Here is a 15,837-nt window from a genome sequence, read left to right as displayed (position 1 = left end):
GGAAATTTAAAATCAAGTTCCGAGAAAGGATTTAGTACTAAGGGTTTGATTCTGGTTTTAGATACGAGACGAATTATTCATGCATTTGCCTAAAACCATTCGTTGTTTGAACGGATCATTAATTATTTATAACTAATCTGAGCAAGCCTCTGTTCTGTGTTATTGCCTGATTGGCTTCATTCATTGTTCGTTAGTAAAATTCGTAGTTTTTAACAGTTTAACGTAGCGTATCAATATAGGGGCTCCGTTTGAATATTTTCTGCTCAATAGTTTCCCTGTTTTTGAATGCCGCTATACTGAACAAAATGACTAAAAATAGAGTTTGTTCAAGCAATCTTGACCAGCTCCAAGATTTATTCCTACGAAACGACCGGTGAGCGAGTATATAATTGCGTTGTTAGCACCGCCTCCTCGGATCACTATGAACGGTGATCCACATAAGAGCAATTGCCTGCTTTAAAATTAAACGGTTCATGTTTCGATGTCGTTCCGAACGGAGGTAGACAGTAAGAACCGCTCGGATCATACCTTCAATTCCTTCGGTCTATTGACCTACCAACATATATTTGCAAAGCCACCAATACAGTGAATTCAAATATGATATCTTACCATTTTTTTCTTTTCGAGCAAAAAAAATGTAAATTCCCTTCCTGGGTAATAGGATGGCTGCATTAAAACCTGTTGGATCGTTTCGTGCATGTTAGACTGAATACATCAAAACTCAGATTCATTTCAACTAACTTCTGGAGTTCCTCAAGGCAGTATACTGGGACCGCTCATCTTCGTACTGTTTGTGAATGATCTATGTCTTTTTTTGAACTGCGACAAAGTATTGTATAGTGACAATGTATAAAACCATCTGCTCTGCTGAAGATTGTACAGATCTCTTATCGTTCCTAATCTTATCGAATAATAGGTAGATAGGTAATGACAGAGACATAACCATAGTGAAATAGAACACACTTTCGATTTCAACCGATTTATGCTCCATTTCAGGAACAACAAATTATTTTTCCTAAGCCCGCTGCGCTAAGCTCCTATTGAAAATGTCAACTGTTAGTTTCAGTAAGCCTTTAGCCAAGTCTTACTACCACGTAGACCACTTATTTGCAGCTATAGAATTACGAAGTCGCCTAGAGAGATCCCATTGCAATAAGCAAGTGTTTAGTATCGGCTAATCCGTCTTGTATCGGAAAACAACATTTTTCCGAGAACCCTAAGCTATGTTGTGGCAAAGCGAATGAGTCCTTTAATCAAAACCACCTGTACGGTGAACTGTGGTACAAACATCATCCGGCGTACTGCGAAAATGGTGATAACATTTAAATCTAACGGCATATTTAACATCGTCTCGTATTGCTTTAATTTTGTCAATTTGGTAACTATTAACCACCCAATTCATGGCGTTGTTAATTGTACAACCTTATTTTTATCACTTGACGTCAATATTTTTTTTTCTGGTGCTTAATTTTGGTGGCCGGCCAGTTCTTTCCATTTCCGTGGACTCCGTGGATTCCGTAGAATCCCTTAATACCGTGGATTTTGCTGATACCGTGAATTCCGCGAGTTCCGTGGATTCCGTGGATTCGCTGAATTCCGCGGATTTCCTAGATTCCGTGGATTCTATGAATTCCGCGGATTCCATAAATTCCGCGGATTCCCTGGATTTCCTGGATTCCGAGGATTCATTTCCGTGGACTTTCCTGGATTCCGTGTACTCCGTGGACACCGTGGTTTTCGTGGATTCCGTAAATTCCGAGGATTCCGCGAATTCCATGGATTCCGTAGATTCCGTACATTCCGAGGATTCCGTAGATTTTGTGGATTTCGTGGGATCCGTAGATACCGTGGATTCCGTAGATTCCGTGGATTCTGTGGATTCCATGGACTCTGTAGATTCTGTGGATTCCGTAGATTCTGAGAATACCGAAGATTGCGAAGATTCCGTGGATTGCGTGGCTTCCGTGGATTCGTGGATTCCATGGATTCTGTTGATTCCGTTGAATTCGTGGATCCCGCTGATTCCGTGGATTCCTGTAGTCCTCTAGTTCTGGAATTCAACATTTCTGGATTTCTGATTTTTCGATTTGTGCATTTCTGGATTTCTGGATTTCAGGATTTTTGAATTTCCAGATTTCTAGATTTCTGGAATTCTTGAATTTCTGAATTCCAAACTTTCTGAAATTCTGAATTTCTGAATTTTCGAATCTCTGGACTTTTGGATTGCTGGATTCCTGGATTCGTTGATTTCCGGATTCTTGGATTTCTGGATTCCTAGATTTCTGGATTTTTGGAGTTTTGGGTTTCTAGGTCTCTGATTCCCGATTTTTGAATTTCGGGATTTCTGGTTTTCTGTGGAATTCACGAAGTTCTGAATTTCTGGATTTCTGAATTTCTTGGATTCGGTATCTCTGAATTTCTCGGTTTCTAGATTTCTGAATTAATGGTAACCTGATTTTCTGAATTTCAGGATATTTGGATTTCTGGATTTCTAGATTTTTAGATTTCTAGATTTCTAGATTTCTAAATTTCTAGATTTCTGCATTTCTGGATTTCTGCATCTCTAGGTATGTACATGGTTTCCTAAATTTCTGGATTTCTGAATTTATTGATTTCAGGATTTCTGGATTTCTGAATTTTTTGTTCCTGGATTTTTGGATTTCGTGATTTCTGAATTACTGGATTTCTGGATCCCAGAATTCCTGGTATTCTGAATTTTCGGTTCCTGGATTTTTGGATTTCTGGATTTCGTGGTTACTGGATTTCGGTATTACTGTATTTCTGGATATTTGGATATCGGGATTTCGATATTGTGATTTCGGGATTTTCAGATTCCGGGATTTCTGGATTTCGGGACTTCGGAATTTCGCGATTTCCACATTTTGATATTTCGGGTTTTTGGAATTTCAGGATTTCGAGATTTCATGATTTCGGGATTTTGGGATTTCTGAATTTCTGGATCGATAGATTTCTGGATTTCAAGATTACTGGATTTCTGGATTTCTGAATTCCTGAATTTCTAGATTTTTAAATTTCTGAAGCTCGGGATTTTTTTGATTTCTGGATCTCTGGATTTCTAGGTTTTTGGATTCCTTTATTTTTGAATTTCGGGATCTTTGGATTTTTGGATTGTTGTCTAAATTCCTGAATTTCTTGATTTCTGGATTTCTGATTTTCTGGATTGTTTTTTTTTGGTTTCTGGATGGAAGTTATATATTTCTGGTTCCTGAATTTTTAAATTCCAGCATTTCTGGATTTTAAGATTTGTGGATTTCTGGATTGTTGGATTTCTAGATTTCCGGATTCCCAGATCTTTGAATTTATGGATTTCATAGTGTCTGAATTTCTGGATCTATGGATTTATGGATTCCTAGATTTTTGAACCCCTGACTTTCTGTATTTTTGAATTTCAAGATTTCTTGTTTTTCGGGCTATCTGAAATTCTGGATTTCTAGGATTGAAGGATTTCTGGATTTATAGAAATCTGGATTTCTGAATTTCCAAATTTTCGGAGTTTTGGATTTTGTGGATTTTTGGATTCAGGAATTCTGGATCTCTGGATTAATAGATTTTTTGATTTCTGGGTTCCTAGATTTTTGGATACCTAATTTTCTGAATTTCGGGATTTCTGGATTTCTGAATTTCTGAATTTTTGAGTTTCTTGATTTCAGGATTCCTTGACTTCAGTATTTTTGAATTACCGGATTTCTGAATTTCAGAGATTCTGTAAATATGAATCCTGGATCACGAGGTTTCGAGATTCTGAATTTTCGGAGTTCTGAATTTCGTGATTTCTGGATTCCGTGGAATACTGAATTCCTGGATCTCAGAATTTCTGAGTTTCTAGATTTCTAAATTTATGAACTTCTGGATTTCTCGATTTCTGGATCTTCGGATTTTTAGGTTTCTGGATTCCTGTATTTTCGGGATTTTGGATTGTTGGGTTTCTGAATTTAAGGATTCCTGAATTTCTCGATTTCTAAATTTCTGGGTTTCTGGATTTCTGATTTTCTGGATTTTTGGAGTTCTGTATTTCTTGTTCCTGGTTTTTTTTAATTTCTAGATAGATTTAGATAGATCTAGATTTCAGCATTCCTAGATTTCTGGATCCATAGATTTTTGAATTTCTGGATTCTCAGATTTTTTTGTTTTCAGGCTCTCTGTATTTCTGGATTTTTGAATTTCAGGATTTCTGAATACCCGTATTTCTGGATACCTGTATTTCTGCATTTCTGGATTATAGGATTTCAAAATTTAAGGGCTTCTGGATTTTTGAATTACTGGGTTTCTGGATTTCAGGCTTTTTAGATTTATGGATTCGTGGATTTCTGTATTCCTGGAATACTGAATTTTTGAATTTCTGGGTTCGGCAAAGGTTAGTGTACTAAAAACGTTAGCAATTTCATAGTCGATGACCAGTTTGTGTTAACCACCACTATTTTACTAAAGGTGGTCACTTAGGACGACTGCTCTATACTTTATTCATCGACAATATCTGTTAAAGCATCATGCGTGGAAAGTTAGCACCTGAACATATTGACTAACACGAAAAAATATCACATGATTCATATGTATTCAGATGTGCACTGAATTGAAATCCTAATCAGAAGCATTAGAAAAAAATGAATTACATTTACAGTACCTATTTAACAACGACTTCGCTTAGTATCTTCAAACCAGCAGGCAGCACAATCAACAATGAAATTAACGAAATCGTAACCCGCAGGTACAAAATGCAAACAGGAGCATCCTACCATAATCGTGGTCAGCAGCGACAGCGATATGGATGCATACGATAAAAATGTAGAGATACTGAATAATTCCAGGCAACTCAGCAAATGATTTCCGTTAGATTAAAAGTATTACCAAACTATAGCGTCAAATGATACTGGTATTATATGAAAGACCCTCAGCTCAGTTCAATAAACGTACCTTCCCCCATCGTGTCCTGCCGGGAGCCGCCAGCGATGGCACCATCATTGTCTCAAAGCTACGGGTCATAATGTCAACGTCATCCGCGAAACCAATAAGTTAAGACGGATTTATACGTCCATCGTTCCTCTTCTAATTAAACCTTCCGAAGTAATATTAAACAGTACAAAGAAGAATCCACCCGTTCCGAGAATCAAATTACAAATCTCGAAACATTGGAATGCCAGTAAAAATCTTGACAAAAATGAACAACATTCCCTTTTATCTGTCTGAATACACAAGCAACACACATAAAAACATTTCTACATATAATGAGACGATGAAAGAATCCCTCAACCATACAATTGACGTGACAGCTTTACTCCTTAGTGAATCGAAAAAAAAATCCAATGACTCCAAAAAGGGATACCATCTTTCCACTGTTTACCAACATATCTGTTCCCCCCATTTTCATTTATTGGGACAGAAAGGGATCACTGCTCGCCCGATAGCAGCACCGACCCCGAACCAACCAACCAGGATGCAAAAAGGTTGTCGAATGAGAGAATAAAAACAGTCGCAACAACAGTCCAGCAACAGCAACTTCCGTGATGTGGGTAAAACAGAACAGGCACAAGGATAGTACATATACCTATTACGAGTGTGTTGTGAAGTTCTGAAGTGATGATTCAATCTCGCTATCGCACTTGACACAGTTGGATGGATCCCCCGACCGGATAGTTTCAGTTTCGTAGTCCCCAAGTGGTATGAGGTATGGCAGTTTAAAATGGGTTACAACCTAAAATTGTACCGGGCGGCGATGTTATATAAATTCCATCCCGTACATATCCTGTGTAATTCGGCAGCTATTCAGTTGATTAAAGTGTACGCAAATGATTACGAGGTGGGAGATACATGATAAGGGCTTAGCGCGGGTTCAAATATTCATTATAATGCTTGAAAATGAAGTGCAAATATGCTGCGGACGGAGTCATGAAGTTTTATTCGCTTTCGTTTACGAAACCTCGTGTGGGTCGTTCAAAGTTAAATCACTTAACCACGGGATCAGTGTTTATGTTTAGTGGATAGAGCATTTTAATCTTTTGTGTATTTTAATTGAATTGTCTATTGCAATCAAAGTTGAGTTCACTTCAAACCATAGGTGCAAACCAATTGAAATTCTACGCGTCGTCGGAAATTTCAACCAAGAGCCATCAGGACCGCACGACCACTGATGATTCTTTCAGATCACTTCTGTCTGAGTAGAACATTCAATTAAATCACGTTTTCCGTCACCGCTGAACCGCCGGCAGCCGGCAATGGTGATGCATCTTCTGTTCGGCCAAATAACCTTCTCACGGCTAATTCCAGACTAGTGCATGAAAATCCATAGCAGAAACGAGTGACAAGTAAGGACAGACGAACCAAAAGAACCGAATAAATTAGCATTGGTTTCTGTGGCGGATGTGTCGCTCGCACATATGCTGGCCGAGAATTTTCAAGATTGCAGGGAAAACTCTAGTTTTTCTAGCTTCATTGAAATAGAGAGTACTTTGCGATGTTCGGTTTCATTTACCAAAACCAGCAGTGGTGGGGCAGTGGTCCGTCCTGTCCTCCTTTCCGTCCTGTCCTATGCGATCTGGTAAATGCAGAACCAGCTTTCTTCTGTTCTGGTTCACCTCTTGGTTCGAAGTTGATTGGCTGCCGAGTGTGTCACATGCAAGGAATAATAATTAATTATGGTTGCCGAGATGAGGGCTCGTGTTTTTGGCAAATTGCGGAGTCATACCGTAAGGGTCGTCAAAGGAACCATAACCCGCAACTGCAGACTTGGATGGTGGCTAGGGGAGTACATATCTAAGGTGAAGTTATTAGTCATGCAGAATCGATTGTTACATAATTGGATGCTGAATATTCGATTTAGGATCGATAATGGAATATAAATGTACCTGGTCTGGCGAAACGAAGGAGCACGAGTCGTTTATATATTCAAGCTTCTGGCTGAACAGATTTCCAACACCAGCGACTATCCTGCAATCTTTCATTACGATAAAAATCATCTGTCGAAAATGTAGGTTCAGTTCCAAACTGAAAAAGAACCCAAAGGTTTTGCTTTGTTTCGACAGATTGTATCAAGAATTGATACTGCCTTGTATACTTAACATTAGCGAGTAATATGAACATAGCCCGTCGAGAGCTGAACACATAACATTTTCTTGGTACTGATGCCAGCTCTTCAAGTACAGTGCGCCTCCATTACTATTACGAAAGCGTATATTGGATGATCAATCACGCGGAAGATATGAAATTTATTTGTTCAGATGCTTGTTCACAACGTCGACTGCAACCAAAACAAATACATGAGCCACTTGTTTGTTTAACATAATGATCAAAAATTGCATCCAGTAAAGAGTTCATACATTACATCAATCGAATGTTTATAATTTTTAGTTGCAAATAGTTCGTACCGGTCACGTTAAGGCTGCACCTGAGAGCTTGCAAGTAAACTGTACGCTGCTATCCTTGTTATGTTTGGATCAGTTGTTGAATAGCACTGTGGCTCTTTTGATCTTCCCCTCGTGGTAGTCGAGTAATCTCTTTGCTTTCAACCGCTGTAATTGCAAGAAGGAGACGTCGCGTTCATTCGACGGTGCATTTCGAGAGTAGCTGGTACACCCAAAAAACATGTACGTAGCTGCATAGTTTGAAAATAACCATTGGTTTTTAATCTTATTTATAGGAAATACGGATACTGTCGATTTATCATGTTTTGTCCCGCACCGCTGAGCAGCATGCATGTGGGAGAATTACGCTTAACAACGCTTTCACTGTCGCTAACACTGGACACTAATACGAGTATCGGATATGCGAGGGAACGACGCATGATTGTGGCTGAGTCTGTCAAAATAAATTAATATTTTGTCAATGCAACCGGTTGGGGCTGTTGTTGTTGTTTTTCCATATTTTTTGCTAATTGAGGACATAAAAGTGTCTTGTATTTTGTATAGACCGTGCAAATTTGGAAAATTTGCAAACTTTCATCCCATGTTACATTCAATAAAAATTTTGGAATTTTACGCTTTTAAGCCTTAATTTTTTATATAAATTCAGATGTTTATTTTTTCTACGTTTTTTACAACAATGTGAAGAATTTTAGGCTGACAAAACTAAATCGGGATATATTTTTATCTTTTTTCATTAAATAGAAGCTGTTAAAAATGGCTTCTTTTGTTTCTTGAGGAATTCTCTTAACCATTTCTGATTACTTAGTATAAATGTCTCTTAAAGGAGTCTTTCAGGACGCAATTTAAAAAAAAATTGACACTAATTAATTTTGCACATTTTACATACGCTCTAAAAAGGATTTACTCGAGTTAAGCTAGCTTCGTTCGTCTACTAAGCACCTCAAATGGATTTTTATATGAGGTTGATAAAATCGGGCCAAAAGCAGACAAAATCGGTAGTACGCAAAATCGGGTCTTAACAGTCTTTTTAATATTTTTGAATTTATTTATTTTTTCCTTTTTGTTATTCTTTCAACATTTTTCTTTATTTATTTTTCTTGCACTTCTTGTTAATTTTTTGGAGTATCATTTAATATCGTTTTACTCATTGTTTAAATTTGGTTAGTTTATACAACGCATCATATTTGTCATTTTCTTAATATACCCTGTTTCAAATTCTGAAACAAATTTTAATTCCAATTTTTTTCAATTCTATAACCTTTTGGCATATTTATCAATTGATTCGTTTGGGTTAATTTTTCATTTCTTCCTTTTTCATTTCTCATACATTTTCAAAATAATCAAAAAAATAAACTGATACATTTTTAATTTAAACAATTTTGAAACAAAAAATCATTCGCTTCTCATATTTTTTTTTGTTTTAAAACTTTTATAATTTAAGTAAAAAATTGTTATCTTAAAATTCATCGTTTCTCCATTTTTCTGTTATCACCTTTTTCTATTTTTTTATTCTTTTGGATTGTTTTCAATTTTTCATTTTTTAGGTTAACTACTTTGATGTGTTGAATTTGTTTCATTTTACTTTTTTTTAATTTAAACAATTTTGTAACAAAAAATCATTGTCTTTTCCTTTTTTTCTTTTAAGGAATTTTTATTTAGGCAAAAAAATGTGATCTTAAATTTACCGTTTCTTCATTTCCCATTTATCACGATTTTCTACTTTCTTTATTTTTTTTTGATTCTCTTAGATTATTTTAAATTTTTAATTTTTTTAGGTGATTTTTTTAGATTTTTTCAATTGTTCCTCTTTACTCTACTTTTTCTATTTCTTTTTTCATTTTTTCCTAATTTTTGGTTCTTTCATCATTTTAGAAAGTTTTCAACGATATTAAATTTTAAATACTTAATTTAAATTTAATTATTTTTATGATTTTGTAACACTTTTCAGTTTTGTTCAATTCTTTCATTTTTTCGATTTTATTCTCTTTCAGATTTAATTTTTTTTCGTTACCTTCAATTTCAATTTTTTTCGAATGCTTCGAAATTTTATTCTTTTCAATTTGCTTCAAATTTATTAATTTTTATGATTTTATTTATCAATATAATAGTTATTTTTCATTTTCTTCGTCTTTTTGTTTATTTTAATGTTTTGTTATTATACATAAAGTAATCTTATTCAATTTTTTCGATGTTCATTTTTTTTTAATTCAGTAAACTTTTACATTTTTCCAGCTTTTCAAACTTTATTTATTATTGGTTTCATACTGTCGTTTTTTAAATGTAGTTTTAGTTGAATTATTATGAATTCTTCCTTTTATTTTTTTTTAATTTCAATGATATATCTTATAAATTATTTATTATTTGTTTCAACTTTTCAATTATTTACTTTTTCTAATACGTTTTTGACAATCTATCATTTCTTGAATTTTCTTCATTTGATTTGTTTCTCCTTATTGTTTAATAACATTAATGGTTTTAAATAGTTAATTTAATAGCATTATTTTTCCATATTACCCATTTATTGTTAGTGATTTTTTTAATTGTATTTTTTTCAATTCGTGATTATTTTTAATTATTTAATTTGTTGTAATTTTATTATTTTAAATTGCAATTTTTTTCCAATTTTGACTTTCCAGCCAAATTTAAAAAAAAAATCTATCTTGTTTTAGTTTCTTGATTTATTTTCATTTTTTTTTAAGTTTTCGTTTGGTTTGTAACAATTATAATTCTCTTAATAGTAAAACTTTTCAACTTTTTGTTTTATTTCCATTTGTGCTATTCTTTGAATCTCCTAAACTTTTTCGATTTTATCAATTTCTCTAAAATTTTACCATATTTTCAGCATTTTAACTATTTTTAATCATTAGTTTTTTCAATTTCTTATTTTTCCCATTTTTCTACCTATTTAAATTTTTTCAACAAAATGTAAATCTTTTTCAATTCAAAAACTTTTTGGCGATTTTTTCATTAAATTCTTTATTAATTGGGTTCATTTTTCATTATTTATATTTTTCATTTCTAATATATTTTCAAATAATTCAAATCTTTTCCATCTTCATTTAAACAATTTTGAATTTTTAAATTAAACTATTTTGAAAGAAAATCATTGTTTTTTCAATCTCTTGTGTTCTTTTCATACATTTCTAATTGAAGTACAAAATAGTTATCTTAAATTCATCGTTTTTTTCTTATTTTTCTTTTGTCACCTTTTCCTGTGTTTTGTTCCTTTTTCTCAATTCTCTTAGATAGTTTTTAATTTTTCATTTTTTAGGTTAAACTAGATTTTACTTGTTTTTTAATTTCATTAAATTTTTCGGTTAACTTATTTTGTTATTCTTTTATTTTCATTTTTTATGATTCTACAAATAATTTCGATTTTCTATTTGGTGTAATCATCAATTTTATTTGTTTTGTATTGCGGTCGAAATTAAATAAAAAAGGAATCATAAAAGAGAACATTTCTTTCAAATTTTCGTTCTTTTGGATACAGATAGTATTTTTTAATATTTATTTTTTTAATTTATATTTTTAATTTAATAAATTGAAACCAACTTTCTCAATTTATACAATTTTAAATTTTTACGCTATTTTTCATATTACTCATTTATTGTTCGTAATTTCTTGAGATGTATTTTTGCCTTTCTCATATAGAAAGGTTATGCAATCACTCTGAAAAACGTCAACCTAATCCCGGCCCGGAGGGCCGAGTGTCATATCCCATTCGACTCAGTTCGTCGAGATCGGAAAAAGTCTGTATGTGTGTGTGTATGTATGTATGTGTGTGTGTATGTGTATGTGTGTGTGTATGTGCGTATGTGTCAAATAATGTCACTCATTTTTCTCAGAGATGGCTGGACCGATTTGCCCAAACTTAGTCTCAAATGAAAGGTGCAACCTTCCCATCGGCTGCTATTGAATTTTGGATCGATCGGAATTCTGGTTCCGGAATTACGGGTTTCAGAGTGCGGCCACACAGAAACTTTTCATATAAACTATAGGCAAAATTAAAAATAGAATTTTTATTTTTGATGCTAAATGTGTTCAAGGTGCATGAAACGTCGAGATTTGATGCAAACTCGAAAAAAAATTTGACGACGATTCACTTTTTTGGATTTTGGCACATTTTTGCCTTTCTCATATAGAAAGGTTATGCAATCACTCTGAAAAACGTCAACCTAATCCCGGCCAGGGCCAAATTTTTTTTCGACTCGCATAAGGTTTCTGGATTTTAACAGGGGCGTAGTTGATGGTTTAGGGAGAGGGGTTACACCCCCCCTCTACTGTTCACTCCCCTCCTTTAAAAATCTCCTTAAATCACCCCTCAGACCACCACCTCATACCCCTCCCTTTCAACCCCATCATCTTTAAACCACCACTACATTACAAAGCATACCAATTTAAGCTGGGGAGTCGTTCGTTCATGGGACTTTCGCCCTCCTCACATACCCATCCCCGCATGACAAAATGAGTTAGCAAGCAGATAACATTGATCTAATGCTGATTAGGCTAATGGAGTATGATATTTTTTTGTTTCAAGTGTTTCACCGTCGACACGTAGCTCATCAAGTTCGTGGCTGGCATGCCATTGTGTATAAGTGCAAAGTGTACTAAGAATGTAATGGACATTTCCACAATTATGTTGAACATAAAAAGCCTCCGTGCCATAGTTTAGAGAAATGAGAAAGGCACAATTGCACCGATAGGTGGATTAAAACAGGTTTTTTTAATTTGTGATTATTTTCAATAATTTTTTATTTGCTATTTTGATATTTTAATTTGTAATTATTTTTTTCCAATCCCGATTTTTTTTTTCAAATTTTTTTTAATTTTTTGTTCAATTTTGTTTTAATTTTATGACTTATGATTTATGATTATGTTGAAACTGAATAATTAGAAATTTATAATCGGAAATATACAAATAAAATTTTTTCCATTAGTACCGTTACGGAGTTCAGCACTGGATAAAACATTGTAAAAATGCACAGTTAACTATTAACAGTAGCGGCATGTAGTGACAGAGTCTCGAACCAAAAAGTCCACCATCCACACCATATTGGACCTCTAAACAACCTCGCTGAATTCAAATAAAACAAGTTGAGAAAATAAAAATTTTACCACTGAACAATCACAACGCTGTGGGTGAGTTTAATGCTCTCTAACAAATATTTGATTTTTCCTGTGATCGACGGAGGCTTTTCGGAAGCTAAGTCTATAAACATAGACAGCGACACTAAATGAAAACGAATGTATTTTCATTTGCCCCTTAAAATATTTTCCCTGTTATTTTGTTCCACCTCCTCCCACATCCAACTCCAACCGAGCAGACAGGTATAGAATTGCATTCCTAGATAGAAGCATTATTTTCAAAAAATTTCATACGATCAAACGTGAAAAACGCTGTCACAATCAGCACTCCGCCGGCCTGACAGCGATAGGATCCTTCATTTTTCACGCTCCGATGATGGTGGGAAATGATCCGTACTGAGAAACATAACCGTTTGCTAGAACTCGAACGCCCCCAACCAACCGCCAACCGTCAATGCATTTGCGGGGGCGTCTGACAGGCATGATGATTGAAAAATCTAACATGGTACGTGGCTCGTGGTGCCACCTCGTACGAGTAAATCCTCTGGCCTTGTCATATTTTGGCCGTGCATCTGCATCGAATAACGATGCGATGCTTTCTTCCTCTTCCGACCAGTCGGCAGAGTAGGAAAGGTAGGTGGAATAGTCGCGGATGGCCGATGTCTGCTCGATGGCGAAATGAATGCTGTGTGGGATTTGTTCGGGCAATCGGATCTATCGACCATGTGTATGTGTGTGTGTGTGTGTGCTGCTGCTGCTATCGAAAGGATGCCGCCCGACGAAAGGCTTTTCCGCTTGGGATCAGCTTGCTTTGATGGATTTGGCAACTGATGAGGGCTCTTCGATGGATTGCATGGATTTATGGCTGTCTACTTCGTGGGGCTATTGGAGGAATATGGTTTGGTTCACCTGGAACGGTAAGAATAGGGTCGAGTTTTTTTCCTGGTACCGTTTGATCTGATGGAATTTTTTATCTGTACAATTACCACGTACACTCCAATCGATGATGGCTTCCCGTTCCTAAAATGGTTCGAAAAGTTTTTTAGTCCCTTCGCAGCATCTAGAAATCGGACTCATGAATTCTCAGTAGACCGCGTTGTTGAATTAATGCTATGCTAGGCCAATGGTGAACACAAAAAACTATTCTGGCTACATTGGCAATTTTGGTTGTTGCTTTAATGAATCAGGAAATTTACCACAATTCGTGCGAACCGTACCCTAATCTTATGAGTTTCAGAAAAAGCGAAATTTAAGCAATAAATTTAAAGATTATTCGTTAAAATTTTATTACATTGCCATTTTACTGTATCTAACCATTTTATTCAATCTTGATATCTTATTCAAAAATAATAGTGGTGCTGTCCTTATAACAGAAATATTGAACACCGTTAAATTGTACATCTACCCGAGCAAACGAAAAGTCCATAATACACCCATGCTCATGAGGTTTGACATGGGTGTATTACGGACCATGGTGATGATGTTTTCATGGGTTCAACCCATGAAAACACCATCACCATGGTCCGGTATATCCCATACAAAATACCATATGTTGGTGTATTTATGGGTTATCGAGACCATTTTATGGTGTCTTGATGGTTGTGAATTTTGGCACGGACCATGTTTAAGGTCTTTTCAAGGGCTATGTGGTGTTTGAACCCATAAGTATTTGCTCGGGTAGGTTTTTAAATTTTCTCAATGTTCTTAATTTATAATGCCTTCAATTTTTTTCATTCATTCTCAATTTATTAAAATGTTTACATCTAAAAATGTTTTTAATTCATAATTTTTTTTCATTTTTATTTTTTTACTATAAATAAATAAAAGAAATGAAGAAATTGAGCACATAGAAAATGTTAAGATACCTAATCCGAACGAGAAAATGATTGAATTGGGAAGATTAAAGAAAAATAAAGCTCATAAAGCAATAGAAGAAGTTAAAAGAATACACAACTTAGACAACAAAAACAAAATAAAACGAGTTCATTTCAAAATTTAAAGAAAGTCGGAGAATGGAAAATAATTGATAAAAGGTTAATTATACAAGAAGTCAATAAATTAAGTAGTTGAATAAATCCATAAAATTGTAAAACAACTGCAAAAAATTGGGAAATTAAAACAACTAAACAGTTGATTGAAAAAATTGGAAAAATTATCAACAAAAATTGAATTAAATTTAAAAAAAATGAAAACAATGAAAAGAAAATGCAAAAAATCGTCATACAAGAATAAAAAAATTAAAGGTAATGAAAAACTATATTTGAAGTATACAATTATAACATTAAATTTTTTTAAAATGTTAAATGATTGAAAAAATTTAAAAATAAAAAAATAAAAACTATGAAACTATTATAGCTAATTTTCAAGTAAAAAACAAAAAAATTGAAGAGATTAGAAAATTAAAAATAAATAAAAAGATAAAAAATAGAAAGAAACGAACATTTTTAAATAATTAGAAAGAACTAACAAAATGAGAAAATGGTTAAATTGAAAATAAAAGAAATCAAAATAAATTTAATAGATTTTTGTATTTAAAATAAAATTAAAAAATGTATCACTTGGAAAAAAGCTGAAAAAATAAAATATTGAAGGAGTTGGAAAAAATCGAAATAAAGAAAAAAGTTTAAATTTAAAATTAAACAGTAAGAAATTCATTCAAATGCAAAATTTGAAGAAATTTATGAAAAAAATAAAAGCAATTTGAAAAAAATAATGATCGCGCGAAAATTTTTAGAATTAAAATAGGCAATTTTTGAAGAAATTGGAAATGAAAAGTAAAAAATGAAACAATTGAAGAATATAAGAATAATTTTAAAAAGTTATAAATGAAGCAACCAAAAAATTAAATTGGGTGCCTTACATGATCAATAATAAAAAATAAAAAAAACGGAGAAGGAAATATGATAGAAAAATAAAAAAAACGAAAATGAATGGCTTCAATGAAGGCAACAAAACAAGTGCAAAAATTACAAAGAACATAACAATTGAAGAAGTAAATCTGAAAATACAAATTCGAACAATCAAAAAAATATATTTTAATAAAAATGAACGAATACTTGAAAGTTGAAAAAATGGAAATACTGAATAAATAATTGAAAAAATATTAAAAAAAAACGCAAAAAATAAATCAGTCGCACAATTAAAAACAATAGAAAAATTTTAAAAAATCATGCAAAAAATGGAAAATAGAAAATTTATTATAATTATAAAATACTTAAAAACAATAAAAGGAAAATATTAAATTTTTTATAATGTACAAAAATAAACTAAAATGAAAAAAATGAATGAAAATGATAAAATTCAATAATTCCAAACTCACGTTTTTTGGAGTTCTTGCATTCAAAGTTTTGATTTATTTTAATTTTGTTCAAATACC

The 15,837-nt window shown here is 33.3% G+C and overlaps 1 protein-coding gene across 1 annotated transcript in view; it reads right to left on the bottom strand.

Moving 5' to 3' along the window:
• LOC131693754 (osteocalcin 2-like) overlaps positions 1-4,942 on the bottom strand; it is a 46,701-nt gene extending 41,759 nt beyond the window's left edge. The window contains exons 1-2 of the mRNA XM_058981878.1: positions 4,933-4,942; positions 1,535-1,917 (exon numbers count right to left, since the gene is read on the bottom strand). Of these exons, the coding sequence (XP_058837861.1) occupies positions 1,535-1,917; positions 4,933-4,942 (393 nt within the window). The remainder of the gene's footprint in view (positions 1-1,534; positions 1,918-4,932) is intronic.
• Positions 4,943-15,837: the final 10,895 nt, after the last annotated feature.

The sequence above is a fragment of the Topomyia yanbarensis genome, chromosome 1, assembly GCF_030247195.1.
Source record: "Topomyia yanbarensis strain Yona2022 chromosome 1, ASM3024719v1, whole genome shotgun sequence".
NCBI classification, from domain to species: Eukaryota; Metazoa; Arthropoda; class Insecta; order Diptera; family Culicidae; genus Topomyia; species Topomyia yanbarensis.
The sequence above is the reverse complement of the archived record's forward strand: the minus strand, read 5'-3'. Positions and strand labels throughout refer to the sequence as shown.